Source organism: Lissotriton vulgaris, chromosome 11 (assembly GCF_964263255.1).
Source record: "Lissotriton vulgaris chromosome 11, aLisVul1.2, whole genome shotgun sequence".
NCBI classification, from domain to species: domain Eukaryota; kingdom Metazoa; phylum Chordata; class Amphibia; order Caudata; family Salamandridae; genus Lissotriton; species Lissotriton vulgaris.
The window spans coordinates 1,069,720,898-1,069,740,106 of record NC_141699.1 but is presented as its reverse complement, the minus strand read 5'-3'; the positions used below and the strand labels follow the sequence as shown (position 1 = coordinate 1,069,740,106).

At 46.0% G+C, this 19,209-nt stretch overlaps 1 protein-coding gene across 1 annotated transcript in view; it reads left to right on the top strand.

Moving 5' to 3' along the window:
* The first annotated feature begins 654 nt into the window (after nucleotides 1-654).
* Nucleotides 655-19,209, top strand: part of LOC147684103 (matrix metalloproteinase-23-like) — a 90,749-nt gene continuing 72,194 nt past the window's right edge. The window contains exons 1-2 of the mRNA XM_086944459.1: nucleotides 655-2,859; nucleotides 18,855-18,988. Coding sequence (XP_086800585.1) covers nucleotides 2,755-2,859; nucleotides 18,855-18,988 — 239 coding nt within the window. The 5' untranslated portion in view covers nucleotides 655-2,754. The remainder of the gene's footprint in view (nucleotides 2,860-18,854; nucleotides 18,989-19,209) is intronic.

Sequence of the window (19,209 nt, the reverse complement as noted above, 5' to 3'; positions counted from 1 at the left end):
GACGTAAACAAAACAAATATTACTTCTAGTTCAACAAGATCAAAGATTATTAGGAAAGCTGCCCATGGGAACACTACCCAGACAGTGTACAAAGGTATTGGTTGCTGTACTCAGGAATTTTAAGAGGGATCAGTGTTCCCCGATGAAGTTAACGCCCTGTGATGTACTGGGGAAGGGCTTTGTCTACTGCAAGAAACTACAAAGTTGACAAACTTAAATGTAGTTCAGAAGTAGAGACAATGGTTCCTTCTTTGCCAATGTATTTTTTTTTATACAAAAACATTTTTTGTATTGTAGGCACTGCCTCAAATCAGCAATTATTTCCAAGAGACTGTTCTGTTAGCCCCAATCACAATGTAGGAAAATCCCAAATGTGTTGTAAGGTGTGATGCTTTGGAGGCTGTCCCTGGGCTCAGTGTGACAGGACACTCCCGGCAGGGGAGGGGGGGACACAGCTCACAGATGAGGTGGGAGGGGGGCTGCTGTTGAACTTTCCATGGCTGCCGCTTTGTTTGCAAGGTCGTGATCTCGGGGCGGCGTGAAGTCAGGGAGAATGAATGAGCTTCAGGGAAGATGACAAGCCCAGCCTTGTGCACGAGGCTTCGCTTTCTTCCGGCCTCGGTTGCGCTCACACATGGAATCAATCTCACAGGGAGTGCAGGGTTGGGAGCCGAGGCGCTCACTAACTAGACACACTTGGAAGCGAGTCCTGGCGAGGCGCTGCACAGACAGCAAACCAGTCCTGCCGAGGCGCTGCAGAGACACCCTACAGCAAACCAGTCCAGTCGAGGCGCAGCACAGACACCCTACAGCAGAGCTAGTCCAGCTGAGGCGCTGCACAGACACCCTACAGCAAAACCAGTCCAGCCGAGGCGCTACACAGACACCCTACAGCAAACCAGTCCTGGCGAGGCGCTGCACAGACAGCAAACCAGTCCTGGCGAGGCGCTGCACAGACACCCTACAGCGGAGCTAGTCCAGCCGAGGCGCTGTACAGACACCCTACAGAAAACCAGTCCTGCCGAGGCGCTGCACAGCCATCCTACAGCAGAGCTAGTCCTGGCAAGGCGCTGCACAGCCATCCCACAGCAGAGCTACTCCAGCCGAGGCGCTGCACAGCCATCCTACAGCAGAGCTAGTCCTGGCAAGGCGCTGCACAGCCATCCCACAGCAGAGCTACTCCAGCCGAGGCGCTGCACAGCCATCCTACAGCAGAGCTAGTCCTGGAGAGGCGCTGCACAGCCATCCTACAGCAGAGCTAGTCCTGAAGAGGCGCTGCACAGCCATCCTACAGCAAAACCAGTCCTGCCGAGGCGCTGCACAGCAAACCCAGTCCTGCTGAGGCGCTATAGAACTAACCTAGTCCTGCCGAGGCGCTGCACAGCTAAACCAGTCCAGCTGAGGCGCTGCACACTAACCTAGTCCTGCCGAGGCACTGCACAGCCATCCTCCAGCAAAACCAGTCCTGAAGAGGTGCTGCACAGCCATCCTACAGCAGAGCTAGTCCTGCTGAGGCGCTATAGAACCTAGTCCTGCCTAGGTGCTGCACAGCTAAACCAGTCCCGCTGAGGCGCTACACAACTAACCTAGTCCTGCCGAAGGCGCTGCACAGCCATCCCACAGCAAAGCAAGTCCTGCAGAGGCGCTGCACAGCAAAACCAGTCCTGCTGAGGTGCTGCACAGCCACCCACAGCAAAGCTAGTGCTGTTGAGGTGCTACACAGCGACCACACAGCAAAGCAAGTCCTGCAGAGGTCCTGCACAGCCATCCTACTGGAAAACCAGCCCTGCAGAGGCGCTGCGCAGCAAAACCAGTCCTGCTGAGGCGCTGCACAGCCATCCCACAGCAAAGCAAGTCCTAAAGAGGCGCTGGCTGCACAGCCATCCTACAGCAGAGCTAGTCCTGCCGAGGCGCTGGACAGCCATCCTACAGCAAAACCAGTCCTGCCGAGGCACTGCACAGCCATCTTACAGCAGAGCTAGTCCTGCCGAGGCGCTGCAGAGCCATCCTACAGCAAAGCAAGTCCTGAAGAGGCGCTGCACAGCCACCCACAGCAAAGCAAGTCCTGAAGAGGCGCTGCACCGCCACTAACAGCAAAGCTAGTCCTGCCGAGGCGCTGCACAGCCATCTTACAGCAGAGCTAGTCCTGCCGAGGCGCTGCAGAGCCATCCTACAGCAAAGCAAGTCCTGAAGAGGCACTGCACAGCCACCCACAGCAAAGCAAGTCCTGAAGAGGCGCTGCACAGCCACCCACAGCAAAGCAAGTCCTGAAGAGGCGCTGCACCGCCACTAACAGCAAAGCTAGTCCTGCCGAGGCGCTGCACAGCCAGTGTCCTCCACCTTGGTTACAGACTGGTGTTACCGCTGCCAGGGCACACCGCTCTCTTCCTGGTCTTGTGCATAGAACACGGTCCCTGCACCTGCTGCCGGGCCACAGGGCAGGCCTCTTATTATTGTCTGTGCCTCTGTTCCTGCTCCTGTTCCTGCGGGACCGCCTGGTGACTTTAGTATATGTCTAGCGGAGCTCCGCAGCGAGGCACCCGGGTGTGCACAGGCCAGGGGCGCCTCCGCTCTCCACAGGCCAGTGGCACAGCTCTTGTGCACACATCCAGTTACTGCCGGGGAGTACAGGTCGAAGCGCTCCCCATAGTGCACACTGCTCGGTAATCGGCAACGTGCACAACTCCAGCGAGGCGCTGGGGCTGGGTGTAAGCAGGACTGCCTCCTACGGGCCAGACCCGGTGTCCACAGAGGATGGAGGGGGGCGGGCGGACGCGGGGGCTCGCCACCCGGTTGCTGATGGGGGGACTCCTGCTCCTCGCCGTGTGCTGGTGCTGGGCGCTGCATGGGGGTGCAGAGGTGAGTGCAGTATTATCATTCCATGTTAGCATTTTATTTCCAATAGTGCTCTATATGACGAACGAGGCTTCGGAGCGCTTTCTAGGGAATTGAGTAAACAGCTACATCTTTTTGTGCTTGATTGGTAGAATCTGCGTTTCATTGGGTGTCTGTGGGCAGTATTATGGCATGTGATGAAGCAGAGAGATGTGAGAGGGTCAGAGACACGTTTCCATAGTGCTGGAAATACAACAACAGTGCAAGTACAGTTGGGCAATTTAGAAAAATCACATGCACACCATGGTCCCTGGCCAAATCCAGCCTACAATCTGGCCTCGTTAGATACTGAGAAACATCATAATATCTTTAAAACACATATGAATAACGTTTTTACGGCGCATAACATGAAGAGAATCACCTCTTGTTGTTCCCAAATTTGCCAGTGAAGAAACACGAGGCACTACGCTGCAGGGTGGTCTGCCCAGGATCATACAATTTGGGTAAACGTGGATGCTGGGATTTGAGCCTAGGTTTTCAGTTGGCATTATTCAGCCACAAGAGGTATCTGCACCGTCTCTACTTTTGTAGAAAAAAAGACATTGCTTCGTGTATTAATGAAGTGTGGTCAATAAAACTTGCATGTCGAATATAGGAACCGCTTGCTAACCAACCTGATACTTCACAAGACGTCTGTCCAGATAGTTAGATAAACCCTATGCAATCCAATCACAACAGAGCAAGAAAACTCCTTTTTATGTTGGTGTGCAGGGGCGGGGCTTGGTCAGGATGATTGGGGGTGGGGATATGAGCTTCAGATTTGCCAACAATCACACTGGGACATCTTGTTAAAAAAGTATTATATGAGAAGCAGAACATGAGGGGGCTTAAGCGGTAGTGCAAAGCGGGAGGAGGGGGATATTTAGGGTACTTAAAACGCAATCTTTGTCAAACTAATCTACATTTTTAAGGCCTTCCCAACAGACGAGAGAGAAAGTGTGTTTTTGTCAGTGTGGCCATGTAAAAATCCCAGATGTATTATGACACTTCACATTACTCAACTGAAAGCACTTGTACCCAACTATTTACTACAGAATACAATTTAAGGGGGTGTAACCCCTCTATGCCCCCCCCCACTCCAGACTACGCCCCTGTGAGACTGCCATCCTTTGACTTAACAAACAACACTGGTCTATGCCACAGTTCACTGTAAAATGAATTCTCCGTTAAGTTTACTATAGGGCTCTGTGTTACCAAGGACGTAATGCTTGTCTTATAAATATTGTCGATTTCAGATAGGAGATAAATTGCAGCTACTGAAGTGAACCAGGTCTACAAATCCTATTATATTTATATATTAAGTTGTTAAACAAAATTCCAGGACTAATTCACTCTGTCCTTGGTGACATGGAGCCATCTGGTAACCTTAACAACATAATAATTAGGTGCTAGAAATCTCTGGGCGCTTCAGTTGAGCTGCAGTTCTCAGTAATAATAAACGTTCCTATTATGCATGTATATCAAACTGCAATTTCAGTGTAAACAGAAAGCACACCCACTGGCCACCGAAACTCTTTGTGGCTGGCAAAATGGCTCCGAGAATCACGCTCTCGCTACTCACCAGCAGTCCTAGAGCTCAGATCAGCCAAGGTCAACAGGTTTTCATCCGTGTGAGGTCGAGGCAAAATGTGCCATGAGGCACTATAAAAAAAAACAAGTTATCAGTCAGCCTTCGATTTTTTTTTGGTTTCACATGGGACCATAAAAGAACACACATACAGGATCAATAAAAAAAGAAATCAATAACGAAAAAGCAAGAATACAATACAAGATTAAAAACAGCAATGGAACAGCCGGTGAGAATACACAACATACAGCAAATAAAGTTTTCCTCAAGTGGACTGCACCAGATAAAACATGAGCTAGGTTAGAACAAGTCAGTACAGCCAGTAATAACATTAAATAAAACAGAGCGGGTCGGACTTGTGCAAATTGTTTATCAACGAGCAATGGGACATAAAAGCGTTCTTAGGGGCACATGCATGAAGCAAAATACCGGTCGCAAATGGACTGATTCGCAGAATCGGCCCATCTGCGACTGGTATTGAGCTATTTGGGAAGCATCAAGCCCAAAGCAAATCACAAAATAGGGAATCGCAATGTATGAGATTACCTATTTTGCGAATGCATTTAGTGAATCGCATTTTGAGATTCCCTAAATGCAATGAAGCAACCATGACAAAATTGCGACCCTGCTTTCAGGATTCGCAAATTACCACCAACTTCAAGTTGGTGGTAATTTGCAAATCCTTGGAAAAATGTACTTTTTTGCATTTTTCTAAGTGCCATGTGGCGCACATACATGCCCTTTGGGCATGTATGTGCACAACATGTACACACTTACCTGTATTGGGGTGCATCAAGGTGGCCTGTTGGCCCCCTATCACCCTTGCAAATTGCATGCGCAATTTGCGGGTACCTATTTGGTACTCGCAAATTGCGAATGCAATCCCATTCAGAGGCCCATAGGAATGAATGGGAAGCCATTTTTTAATTGTGAATCGCAATTTGTGATTCGCAATTAAGGAATGTGTAGGAACCGCTAATATTTTAGCGAAACCTACATGCATAGGCAATTGCGATTCCTTAATAGTGATTCCTTAATATGCGCTATTAAGGAATCGCAATTGCACAGCTTGATGCATGTGCCCCTTAGTCTTTTAAAGGAAGTGTAAAACATAGTAAAGTTCAAAGTGTCCTGGGCTGAATAGTTGTCACAGCTACAAGTGATAAAGGTGGTGCCATATGAACTTCCACATGGAACTGCAACTAGATGATGTACTACATTTAATCTAAAACGAGTTAGCAGGAAAAAATGGTAATAAGACAGGTTATATAAAAAAATATGGTTCTATTAAAAGGATAGTCTTTAATGGTAAATAAGCTTTTACTGACAGCTTAAGCAATAAGAAACTAGTTACTTACCTGTACACTATAGTTCTCCAGTATTATCTTTCATAGATTCACATGCTTGTATCTTCCCCGTCGTCATGGTGGGAGTCTCACGGTAACAGAATGACCAAAGCAGTATCATAGAGATGAAAAAACTGCATAGAAAACCCCATAGAGAATGAAATATTTGGTAACCAGACCTCCTCATTGTTTGGTCCAAAACTCAGCCAATCAGTAGCCAGCCCTGACATCACACTCCCCAGCAGAACTCTCCTACCTCAGATTTCCGACCCCAAGTGAGAGTCATGGATATACTCAGAGGTAAAAGGTTCTACCTGAGAAACGGGGAGGTGGGCGGGCGCATGTGAATCTATGAAAGATAATTCTGGAGAACTATAGTGTACAGGTAAGTAACTAGTTTCTTCTCCAGTATTGAATCTTTCATAGATTCACATGCTTGAATCAGATTACCAAGTAGGACCCAACAATCATAGCGTTTCCAGGATAGAACCTTAGTATTCTGGTTCTGTTCCTAAGCATCGTGATGTCATAACCATTTGACACCATCCACCAGTACTGGATAATGACATACAGCAGCACTTAAAGTTAGAGCATAAGACAAACATTGTTCATCAGTCTGTAAATTCTTGAAATAATTTTCCTTAGACATACGAATAGATACACATTTGTATACTCAGAAAATAACTGAATATATAAAAAGGGTACCTTATTGAAATAGACGCCGTAGAACAGGTTGCCCCACTACCATATCCTCCTTCCACGCAGTATCTAGACCTTAATGCCTAGTAAAAGAGTGTACACTCTTCCAGGTGGCTGCTCTGCAGATGTCTTGCAGCGACACTCCTGCAAATAAGGCCGTTGAAGTTGCCATTTTTCTAGTGGAATGCGCTTGTACCTTGTAGCGCAGTGGATTCCCGGCTTTCATGGCATTTGATAATAGCCGAAGAAATCCATCTTGAAATACTTGATCTTGATAAAGGCAGTCCTTTTCTCTGTCCCTCAAAATGTATAAACAGTTGATTAGACTTCCTGAAAGGTCTTATCCTGTTGATATAGAATTTCAAACATCTTTTAATGTCTAGTGAGTGTAGGGCCCTCTCTGCATCTGTTGAAGGATTTCCAAAGAAGGTAGGTAATATTACCGGTTCATTGAGATGAAATATTGTGGGGACTTTCGGAATGAATTTAGGGTTTGTCCTTAATATCACTTTGTCCTGACGAAACTGAAGAAAGGGTTCTGCTATTGAGAAGTCCTGTTTTTCGCTTGCCCTCCTTGGGGCCAAGAGCAATGCTGTCTTCCAAGATATGAATTGCAAGTCGGCCCTATGTATTGGCTCGAAAGGGGGCTTCATAAGTTGCGATAGTACTGTATTAAGGTACCAGGGGATCGGAGGGCGTCGGATCGGAGGGAACGCCCTGAAGAGACCTTTGATGAATTCCTTGATTACTCTATGCGACCAGAGAGAAGCTTGATTTGGTACTCTCCTATATCTCGAAATTGCCGCTAAGTGCACCTTCAATGACGCTTGTGAAAGACCGGCTTTCGACAAGTAAAGAAGATATGGCAAGATTTGCTCTGGAGAAACTGTGAACGGATGTAGCTCCTGAGATGCGCACCATTGACAGAACTTTTTCCATTTTGCCACATATGTCTTATTTGTAGAGACTGCTCTAGATTGAGACAAAATGTTCCTACAATCCTGAGGAATGTTTAAAGATTTGAATTCATACTCGTGAGGTTCCATGCTGATAAATGTAGCGATATCAAATTTGGGTGGAGAATTTGTCCTTTGTTCATGGAGATCAGGTCCTGAGTTATCGGAAACTGTATCCTGTTGCACACAGAAAGTTGGAGAAGCTCTGAAAACCATGCTTGCCTCGGCCAAGCTGGAGCTAATAAAATCACATGGCATGGCTCCGACCTCATTTTGCTAAGCACTCTCGCAATCAGGGGAAATGAAGGAAACGCATAGGCGAACATTCCCGTCCATTTCAGATGAAGAGCATTTCCTAAGGATCCCATTTGTGGATATCTGCTGGCGAACTGGTCGCACTTTGAGTTGTCCTGGGTAGCGAACAAATCTAATGTTGGCGTACCCCACAGCTGGAAGACTCTTAGTAGTTGTGCATGATCTATTTCCCACTCGTGGGACTCACTGGCTGTTCTGCTCAGAACATCTGCCTTTGTGTTGTGTATTCCCTGAATGTGTTGCACCTGAATAGATATGTTGTGACGTATGAGCCATCTCCAGATCTTTTGAGCTTGGGAAGAAAGTGGTTTTGATCTTGTCCCTCCCTGTTTTAGAAGGTAGAACATTGTCGTTGTACTGTCGGTTTTTATCAGTACCGTAGAACCGCTTATCCTGGGAAGGAAAGCCTTTAGGCCCAGGAACACCGCTTTCAGTTCCAGCATGTTGATGTTTAAACATGTCTCCTGCTCAGACCAGTGACCTTGGATTTCTAGTTCTTGAAGATGCGTCCCCCAACCTTGCAACAAAGCATCTGACGTCATTACGTAACAGTGACGTTGGGGTTCGAAAGTTAAACCTTGTACTAGGTTCTCTCTTAGTTTCCACCTTGACAGAGCTTACTTCATTGGAGGATAAATGGTGATCCGATCCTCGAATGACCCTTGAGACTGAATCCACTGATCGTCTAGTAGCTCCTGTAAAGGCCTCATCTGTAGACAGCAGTTTGGAATCAGTGGGATACAGGAAGACATCATTCCCAACAAGGATTTGTACATTCTTACTGAAGAGTACTTTTTTGACTGCAGGGATGAGGCCAGATTCAATATTTTCCAAATCCGCTCCTCCGACGGATATGCTTTCGCTTCCTTTGTGCAAATTAAAGCCCCTAGAAATTGGAGCGCTTGAGAGGGCACTATTGAAGATTTCTCCAGGTTGATCCACAGACCCAGGCGTTGAAAGAGATCCATGCAGCTGTTTAATGAGAACTGAGTTTTCCTGTAAGATGGATCCTTTACAAGCCAGTCGCCCAGGTAGGGGAACATTTGATGCCCCTGCAATCGTAGATGAGCTGCGACTGGGGCCATGCATTTTGTAAAGACCCGTGGTGCCGATTTTAGGCCGAAGGGCTACACCTTGAACTGAAAGTGGCGACCCTCCACTACAAAATGCAGATACTTTCTGTGTTTCCGATGAATTGGGACTTGGAAATATGCATCCATAAGATCCAGAGATGCCATGTAATCTTTCTGTCATATGAGCAAGAGGATCTCCTGCAGTGAAAGCAAAATGGAAGGGGATGTTCTTGATGCACTGATTCAAATCCCTTAGGTCCAATACGTCTCCATTTTGAAGTCTGTTTTTTCTTTATCAGAAAAAAGTGCGAATAAAATCCTTTTCCTCTCTGTTGAAAAGGGACTTCCTCTATAGCTCCCTTCTGAAGCAGCGATAGAACTTCCGCTCTTAGAGCTGAGAGGTGTTGTTGACGCCTGAACACTGGGGGGTGATGAGGTGGAATTTGAACAAACTCTAGGGTATGTTCCTTGTGTATTACATCCAATACCCATTTGTCTGATGTTATTGACATCCAATGCTTCGAGAAGAGAGACAGATAATGGTCGTTGTCGGGTATAAACCAGTTGGAGGGCGCCTTGGGTAAGTCATTGCCGTCTATTAGATTGCTGTCCTTTGCCGCGAGCCGTGGTTTTACCTCTAGACTGTTGTTGAAAAGAGGAATTTGAGAAGCGATATTGCTGGTTAAACTAATATTGCCGGTAATTTTGCTGGTTGTAAGGCTGGTATCTGTTCGACTGATACGATGACCTTTGACCAAATTGACCTCTAGCTCCTCTTCTCCGAAAGGATTGAAATCTTCCCTGCTGAATGGACCCCAGCGCCCGCGCCATGTCCGTGTCTGCCTTAATGCCTTGGAGTGCGTCGTCTATGTGTTTCCCGAAAAGATTTTCCCCTTCAAAGGGTATATCGTCTATTTTGACCTGAACCTCGGGCCAAAAAGAGGTAGCTTTCAGTCAACCTTGCCGTCTAAGTGACACAGCTCCCGCCATCTGGCGAAAAGCTATCGAAGATATATCCATGGCGGTGTAAATGGATTCCGAGGCAACTCTTGATCCATCCTGAAGAATAGCCGCTGCTTCTTCTTTTTTATCATCTGGTAGATGGGCCAATAGCGGCGCTATATCGGACCACATCTGCCTGTTGTAATGGCTAAGGAGAGCCATAGCGTTTGCTGCCTTGATGGTAGAGGCTGCCATTACTGCAAACCTTTTTCCCGCTCCATCCATTCTTCTTCCTTCCTTATCCGGCGGAACCATAGATGTGGATACCGGATTTTTAGAGTTTCTCTGCGCGACCTGCATCACTACCGATTCCGGCCGTGGATGTCCAATCAAACATGCGGGCGAAGTTTCTGGCGCTCAGTATTTCTTTTCAATCCTTGGAACTGACGCTGCCACTGAAGCTGGCGTCTTCAACATTTTGAGACCCTCATCCCATACATGCTGTATGATTGGGATCGATCTGATTGACCTTCTTGATTTTAAAATCATATAAGAAACATTCTGTTTCTTGAACCGGCATTTGAAGTTCAAATCTTTTAGCAGCCTTTTCGATTATATTGTGAAACCCTCCAATGTCTTGAGGAAGTGAGTTCGCTGGTGAAGGAGATGGAGAAGGGGTTGTTGTTAAAATGTACTCATCCCATTCTACTCTAGCCGGAGCGTCCTGAATAAGCTCACCCTCTTCCGGTTGATCATCTCCATCACTGTCGGCCAAGTCATCTCTTATTGTGACTATCGGCGGAGAACGTACTCTTTGTGCTGCAGGTAAAGACTGTTTTACTGGTGCTTGAGGCTGAACTACTGGAGCCAGCGGATTAGGGGTATTAGCCTCAGGGAAGCGATGGTAGTAATCATTAATCATAAGACGTAAGTTCGTCACTAGCGATGCAGGCATTGATATAGATTCTTCCCTTCTTTCAGGTTGCTGTTCTTCCTCTTCCTCCTCGTAGTCACAAGGTTCCTGAAAGGATTCATATCTTGTGGACTTAGTCTGAGTAGCATCTTTAAAGGAGTAAACTTCCTCCTCGTCCGTGTCCTGACTCTTGATTTGTAGTTGGGAGGGGCTATACGCCACTCCCGAAGATTCTTCATCGTCCGATTCCTGCATTTCCAATAAGTTTAATGGAGGAAGTGGGGATATCTTCGTCCATGATGTAAACTCGGAAGATTTCCTTATTGGGCCCGTCGTCGAGTGAAAAGATCTGATAGAGATCATGGTCCTTGACTTCGGCGATTTAAAAGCCTTCGGCGACGGAGATTCCGTCGACGAGGCTATCGTGGACAAGCTCGTCGTCGGAATTTTTATAAACCGTCAACGATGTCATCGACGGGATGGCCGACGACGTTACCTCGACGAGGTCGACGTCGTTGCTCGTCTCGTCCACAGAGATGTGGCTTTTCCTGTCGACGGAGTTGACGTCGTTGACGCAACAGACTTGGTACCTGTCGACGCTGCCGTCGTCGTCGAGATGGTCGTCGTCGACGTTTTGACAGGAACAACAGACTGGAGCACCACAGCACTGGATGAGGGGGCGGAAGACACCGCCCTATGACCAGAGGACTTTTTCTGAGGAGTTTGAGGAAGAGAAGAAGCCTCTTTTCCCTTGGATTTTAGCTTTTTAGGATCCACAGAATCTTCTGAAGTGGAAGATTTCCTCTTCTTGGAAGCCTGGCTAGTGGATTCCTCCTCTGATTCAGAATCTGAGGTGGCCTTCTTCTTCTGAAGCCACAACAGAAGACGTGCCTCACGATCCCTTAATGTCTTAGCAGAAAAGGTCCTGCAGTGCTTGCAGTCTTTTGCTATATGTTTGGGGTGAAGGCAGTATAAGCAGTCCTTGTGAGGACCTTCTGAAAAGAGCCTGGCTTTCCCACAGGATCTGCAAGGCCTGAAAAGCATCTTCTTAGAGCTTTAGCCATTATAAGGTATAATATGGAGCACAATACCTTAATCCAGAAGAAATTTAGCAGTTAAAAAGGTCAAAAGTTCACACAGGAACAAACTGAGCAGAGCTCAGGGAGACTCCTTTCTCACACGAAGTCGGTTGGAAATCTGAGGTAGGAGAGTTCTGCTGGGGAATGTGATGTCAGGGCTGGCTACGGATTGGCTGAGTGATACTGCTTTGGTCATTCTGTTACCGTGAGACTCCCACCATGACGACGGGAAAGATACAAGCATGTGAATCTATGAAAGATTCAATACTGGAGAATATCCCCTCCATAGCTCTCCAAAACATGTTATCATTAGGGAGAGGGTTTGTGTCCGCCTGGGTACCGATTGTCAATTGAAGCAGTCATAAAAAAACTTGGGCACACTGTGAACAATTGTAGACATTGGCTTTGGACGAACAAGGGAGCTATGCAAGTGTCATGCATATTGTGTAGTTGTCTCACCATGCTAATGTGCCACCTTCAGTTTTCATCAGTGGCTGTCAAAAAAGATATGTCAGCAAAGAAACCAATTTGAAAATTAGTTTTTATAGTTGCATAACTGAACTACGTTTTCAGTTTCAGACTTGCTTATTGTGTCTTAACTCCTATGTCTCCCATTACGATTTACTACATGGAAACTTTCATGTTTGCAGGGAAATGTAAACCGCGGTTAAAACAAGGTTCAAGACCCAAGCAAAGTAAAATTATTTGTGTTGCATGTTTGTTTTGTACACCTACAATTTAGCAAAATACCATTTTGGAACGGTTGTATTTCTTTACCTGTAGGCAGTGAACATAAGTGAAGTTGCAACAATCATACAAGCAAAATTCATTTTTGTGTAGAAAATAAAATGAAACCAGTTAAGTTAGTGAAGGCATAATCATGGTGGCAAGATCACTCATCAGATGCTAATTCTTTTACCACTACTCCTGAGCTTTTATTAACAAATCAGTGCCGCCAGGGAACTGTAGCCTCTGCTGTTTTCCTCCTTACTACCGACTGTGCTAAAAAGCCTGTTATTACCTGGCATAAGTCAGGTCACCAAGTATGGATATGAACCAATTCATTACTTTCTCCCTCTGTAGAGGGGCAACAAATTAAGTCAACATGAAGAGTTCATCAACCTAGCCCCACCCACACACGTACTCGTCCATCTGCCTGCCTACATATCCTTTTGCTTGTTCATTATTCAAACCACCATCCAAGTCTACCATATGAACACTGTCTTTGTGCATGTGTGCTTCTGAGTGTCTTTGCATGAATGTATATTGCCCTTGTGAATGACTGCTAAGCCGAGCATGAATACGTGTATGCCTGTTGCCTTTGTGCATTTATAGTCATATGCCAGTTGTCCTGAGTGCCTAGGTTCAAATATGTCTTTCCGTGGTCATGAATGCCTTTGACTGTTGGTCTTTGTGTTTAAGTGCCTTTATATTTGTTGTCTGTGCATTTGACACCCAATGTCTGTTGGTTTGTGTGCAAGAGTTTCTAATGTTGTGTTGGTCTGTGTGCATGAATGCCCATAGAAGTGTAAACGCCATCAGTCTCTCTCTTTCTGCTTTCTCTTATCTATCCAAGTATGCTTTTATGTTTTATTTGTGATTGTGTACATGACTGTGTGCCAATCCGTATATGCGAATGGCTGTTTTCATGTTTGTAGGCTTGTGTGCAAAGTGCAAATGGCTGTTGATTTGTATAAATGGTCTGGTTTTTCTCCATTCATTTGTATGCAGGAGAACTGTCGTTTTTGTCCTCTGTCCATAAAGGCCTTTGTGTCTATTGGCCTGTGTGCATGTATGTCTGTCCATAAACACCCATGTGTCTGTTAGCCTGTGTGCATATATGCCTGTGCATCTGTTGCCTTGTGTGCATGTATGCCTGAGCATAAACACCTATGTGTCTGTTAGCCTGTGAGCGTGAGTGCATGTATGCCTGTACATAAATACCTGTGTGCATATATGTCTGGGTATAAACACCTGTGTGTCTTTTGACCTGTGTGCATCAGTGCATGTATGTCTGTGCATAAACACATGTGTAGTTGACCTGTGTGAATGAGTGTATGTATGTCTGTGCATATATGCCTGTGTGTCTGTTGGCCTGTGTGAATGAGTGTATGTATGTCTGTGCATATATGCCTGTGTGTCTGTTGGCCTATGTGAATGAGCGTAAGTATGTCTTTGCATAAACACCTGTGTCAGTTGGCCTGTGTGTATGAGTGTGTGTATGGCTGTGCATACATTCCTGTGTGTCTGTTGGCCTGTGTGCATGTATGTTTGTGCATGAATGCCTTTGTGTCTGTTGGCCTGAGCGTATGTATGTCTGTGCATAATTGCATGTGTGCCTGTTGGCCTTTGTGCATGTATGTTTGTGCATAAATGCCTGTGTGCCTGTTGGCCTGAGTGAATGAGTGAATGTACGTCTTTGCGTAAATGCCAGTGTATCTGTTGGTCTGTGTGAATGAGTGTGTATGTATGTCTGTGCATAAATGCCTGTTTGTCTATTGGCCTGTGCATGTATGTTTGTGCATAAATGCCTGTGTGTCTGTTGGGCTGAGCGTATGTATGTCTGTGCATAAATGCCTGTTTGTCTGTTGGCCTTTGTGCATGTATGTTTGTGCATAAATGCCTGTGTGCCTGTTGGCCTGAGCGTATGTATGTCTGTGCATGAATGCCTGTTTGTCTGTTGGCCTGTGTGCATGTATGTTTGTGCATAAATGCCTGTGTGCCTGAGTGAATGAGTGTATGTACGTCTTTGCGTAAATGCCAGTGTATCTGTTGGTCTGTGTGAATGAGTGTGTATTTATGTCTGTGCATAAATGCCTGTTTGTCTGTTGGCCTGTGTGCATGTATGTTTGTGCATAAATGCCTTTGTGTATGTTGGCCTGAGCGTATGTATGTCTGTGCATAAATGGCTGTTTGTCTGTTGGCCTGTGTGCATGTACCTTGGGCATAAATGCCTGCGTGCCTGTTGGCCTGTGTGCATGTATGTTTGTGCATAAATGCCTTTGCGTCTGTTGTTCTGAGCGTATGTATGTCTGTGCATAAATGCCTGTTTGTCTGTTGGCCTGTGGTCATGTATGTTTGTGCATAAAGGCCTGTGTGTCTGTTGGGCTGAGCGTATGTATGTATGTGCATAAATGCCTGTCTGTCTGTTGGCCTGTGGTCATGTATGTTTGTGCATAAAGGCCTGTGTGTCTGTTGGGCTGAGCGTATGTATGTAGGTGCATAAATGCCTGTCTGTCTGTTGGCCTGTGGTCATGTATGTTTGTGCATAAAGGCCTGTTTGTCTGTTGGCCTGAGTGAATGAGTGTATGTACGTCTTTGCATAAATGCCCGTTTGTCTGATGGCCTGGGTGCATGTATGTTTGTGCATAAATGCCTTTTTGTCTGTTGGCCTGGGTGTATGTATGTCTGTGCATAAAAGCCTGTGTGTCTGTTGGTCTGTGCATGAATGCCTGTTGGGCTGTGTGAATGAGTGAATGTATGTCTGTGTATAACTGCCCTATGTATGGCAGCCTTTGTGTCTGTTGGCACCCTCCTGAGGTGATCTTTCCAGGAAAACGTCAAAAACGGAAAGGGTGCTGACACCCACTCGTTTCCCACCTAAACATAATTCAGTCTCTAGAGTTTAAGAGGGTCATTTGGAGTTTGTCAGAACAAGTGTCCCACTGTAGTTCAGCGGGGCCTCCTGCCTCACCGAGCGTGTGCTTCCCATGTCCAATGTAAACGTTTCTGGCTGCACAGTCTGAAGGCTCCGCCATCGAAACCCACTGGCCGGTCAGGACCCACCAGCCATGGCAAGGCCTTCTGGTGGACATCTTTCCCGAGGATTGCCACCAGGCATGGAGAGAACCCCCAGTGGGTCAGGGCCATTTCTTTTTTCATTTCCGAAACAAGCCTGGCTGTCTGCCATGAAACGGCCTCCGGGCCACATGGCTTTTCAGAAGTAATTGTTTCTTTCCACCGAGTCTGCCGGGGCACTTTCGCCAAAACGATTCCTGCCCCATGATGAAGACCTGTCCTGTTTCCTTCACCCCCTGGAAGTGCTTGTTACTGCGGGTACCGGTAACTCCAGGGTCCGAGGTAAACTGAATTACAAATGAAACCCTGGAGTTCCCCAGAGGAATTAGGAATTACCAGGGGAACCGATAATTCCGGATCAGATTTCCTCTGTAGTTCCTGAGACGACTTTTAAATTTCACTTATAGATTTCAGCAGCAGATTTAAGGCACATAATGTAATTCTGATAGGGCAAGTGCCCTCCGATACCGGCACCATCAGAATTAAAAGAGACACTTAGTCATCGAGTTCTGAATATGTGAAGATTTGAATTTTACTCCATTTTACTGCTCCAAACTTAAATCTACGGGTAGTGCCTGTGTGAATGAGTGTGTATATATGTCTGTGCATAAATGCCCGTGTGCCTGTTGGTCTGAGTGAATGAGTGCATGTATGTCTGTGCAAAAATGCTTATGTGTTTGTTGGCCTGTGTGAATGAGTATGTATGTGCATATGTATAGCAATGTTAGAATTATGTCCAGACATCACTCCCAGATTTGACCTTCAGTCCTAAATTAACACTTTCCATAATTGATATCCATAGGATTGAAGGTTAAGAGGAGTACCTCACTTGGAGAAAGCAGTGCAACTTTACTGCCATTACTAGTGCTCCTAGAGGCCAATGCACACATTCATTCGTGTAAATATAAACACTAAAGCAGGCTTTCACCAGTGGTCCCTTCAACCTCATGCTTTGCAATGGAAACACTATTTTGCAGGCGTGCAGGAAGTGATGAGGAAGGATGCAGTAATTTGGTTTGTCACTTCCGTGTCTTTCGAGCCCTTACTTGAACATCACTGCTACACATCACACCCATGCGACTGGATCACTGGATGGTAGAACGTACAAATCATTGTCCAGTTGCAGGTATTGCCTTTTAAAACAGAGGGATCTACATTAATGCTCACTAAACCTATAAGACAGTTCAACCAAGACATTCATAAATAGACTGGAAGGTTCTAGCCCTAAGAATCCAGAGTTTTTTCTTAAACACTCTTTCTGCAAGCTTGGGGTCCGCGATGGAGACCAATGTGTCCTTTGCAATCGATGTTGGTTAATGTTGTTCATTGGCATAAAGTTCATTCAGTGGCATGAGGACATCCAGCTGTGTGGTTTTAGCACCAGGGATTGTTTTGGAGGTGTCCTTAGACCTCTTCGTCCTGAAACCCTCCCGTGTAGGTCTTCCATGAGTGAGGTGATGGAGTGATCGCATTCAAGGATAACTCGTTGCCTGTGGGTTCCTAAGGTTGCGAGACCTCACAGTTGGAATAAATGAGTCTTTTGCTCTTTCATGAATTAGTAACAATTGGAGTCTGAGAAAGACAATGGAAACCCTTACAGAAATAATAGATCTTGTCTACCGTAGTAGAGAATAGATCCCCATTTTAGTGGTGGACACAGGTTCTGACCTCGCTGTGCCCTGGCCTGGGACGGCATTGTGGATGTTGGTGGCACCTGGACGACAGATCTACATGTGGAGGGACCTTAGTTGGACAGGACGGCAATTCTGCCAGCAGCGGTGGACCCAGATCATGGAAGGGTAATTACCTCTTGTGGGTACCCTAGCAGTAGGACAACCGCCCTCGATGGACCAATAGGATTTTCGGCACCGCGTGTCACCAGCTCTGGTTTTGGCTCAACAAAAGTCAGTGCAAGGACTTTGAGGGGGGAGTGATATTGGGGCTGCAAGTCACATTCAGCTGGGACATACCCCATATCTATATGCATATTGTTGGAACACTTCTGGCTTTCTGCAGGCTTTCGCGTGGTAGAAAGCATTGCCAAACATTGTGTTGATTTACTTACCATTATAAAAACTGTGGTAAATCTAATGATTCTTATAAAATCCAACCTCTTGTGTTGTACAAGTTATTGGCAGAGGCAAGGGTGATCCGTGCTCGTGCAGGGACAGAGACTTGTACCGTGCTCTTTTACGGTAAGGAGAGGGATGGTGATCCGTTTTCAGCATGTGCCATCTGATGCTGACCTGAATTTCTATGGCAAAGTGGTGTGTTTGTACTTTGTATTTATACCTATATGTTTACATGACTGTCTGTTTCCATAAATATTCTACAATTTAGACTCCTGCATACCTGACGCTCATGATTACAACTATACCTCACCTACGACTCTCCCACTCAGTCACTGCCTCGGTCTACGGCCATCTCTGATTCACCTTTATTTACTGCATTGTTGCCTCTATCTACCAAACCATCACTCCCTTACCATCTTTGAAAGATTCTACTGTACATCCTTATTACTGCTCTCTTTATGGCAGCCTCACTCAATGCCTATTACTGGCTGATCTCCAAGTGGGATGGGCAAACCCATTTTTAACTCCCGAAGCTCGATGTGGAACTTAAGATGCATTTAAATAATGAGGCCCATTCAGGCCACTTGGTTTACTGTTCTGAGGCAGCTTGGTCTATCAGCCCAGAATGTACTGTCCCTTCTCTGATTTGCATATAGTTACTTCCTCTTTGTTAGGCCCCAATCAGCACATAAGGCTAGGGCAGAATGTGGCCCTGAGAAATAGGTATACCAGAGGGTAAGATTGTTTCAAACGTTTCCAACAATCATTTATTGCTTTTCACCAGAATCTCTGGTCCAGGCTGGGCCTAGTCTGTCTCCACCTCCATCAATGACAGTCTTGCTCCATGTTCACCTTTGATGCATAATTCCTCTCCTCTTGGTTTTCCATGCTTTTCTCAATGGTCATCACAAGACTATTCTATTGAATTCATCTCCTTCCATAACGGGTTCCTGGGCGCTTCAAATATTCATAACTCTCTGACCACCTGCTTCCAACGCTAACTCATTGTATGACCAGACTGTTCAAGCTCTGTTTAACCGACGGCCGACCCTTACATGAACCCATTGTTTGTTTAACATTCAACAGCAAGTCTACTAAATTATAAGACCGATTTTTTGAAAGATGTGACCAAGCCATGCTTTGAAGAACGGTGTCCATTAACTTCTCAATCCATTACTTGATCACTTCTTCTGTTACAGAAGAGAGGAGCCGCTGTCGGTATGAAGGTCTTGGCGACATCAGATCACAAACCAGGACTTCTATCATCTAGAAGGAAACGATACGCCATCAATCCCTTAGGATACAAGTGGGACCATCTAAACCTCACATACAAGTGAGTACACACCCATCCTGGTGCAGGGCACTGCAGTAAACTATAGAACATGCTGCACTTTCACCCATAAAGCCAGTGGAGAGCTCTCAAAAATGTACAGCACAGGGTTCTCAACAGAAATGCTGTCCTAATTTAATCAAGGCATTAGGGACCATAAGAGTACGAAGAGAAGAGCACATTGTATGGATGGGCTGATCTAGTGCTGGAACTCACAGTGCCTG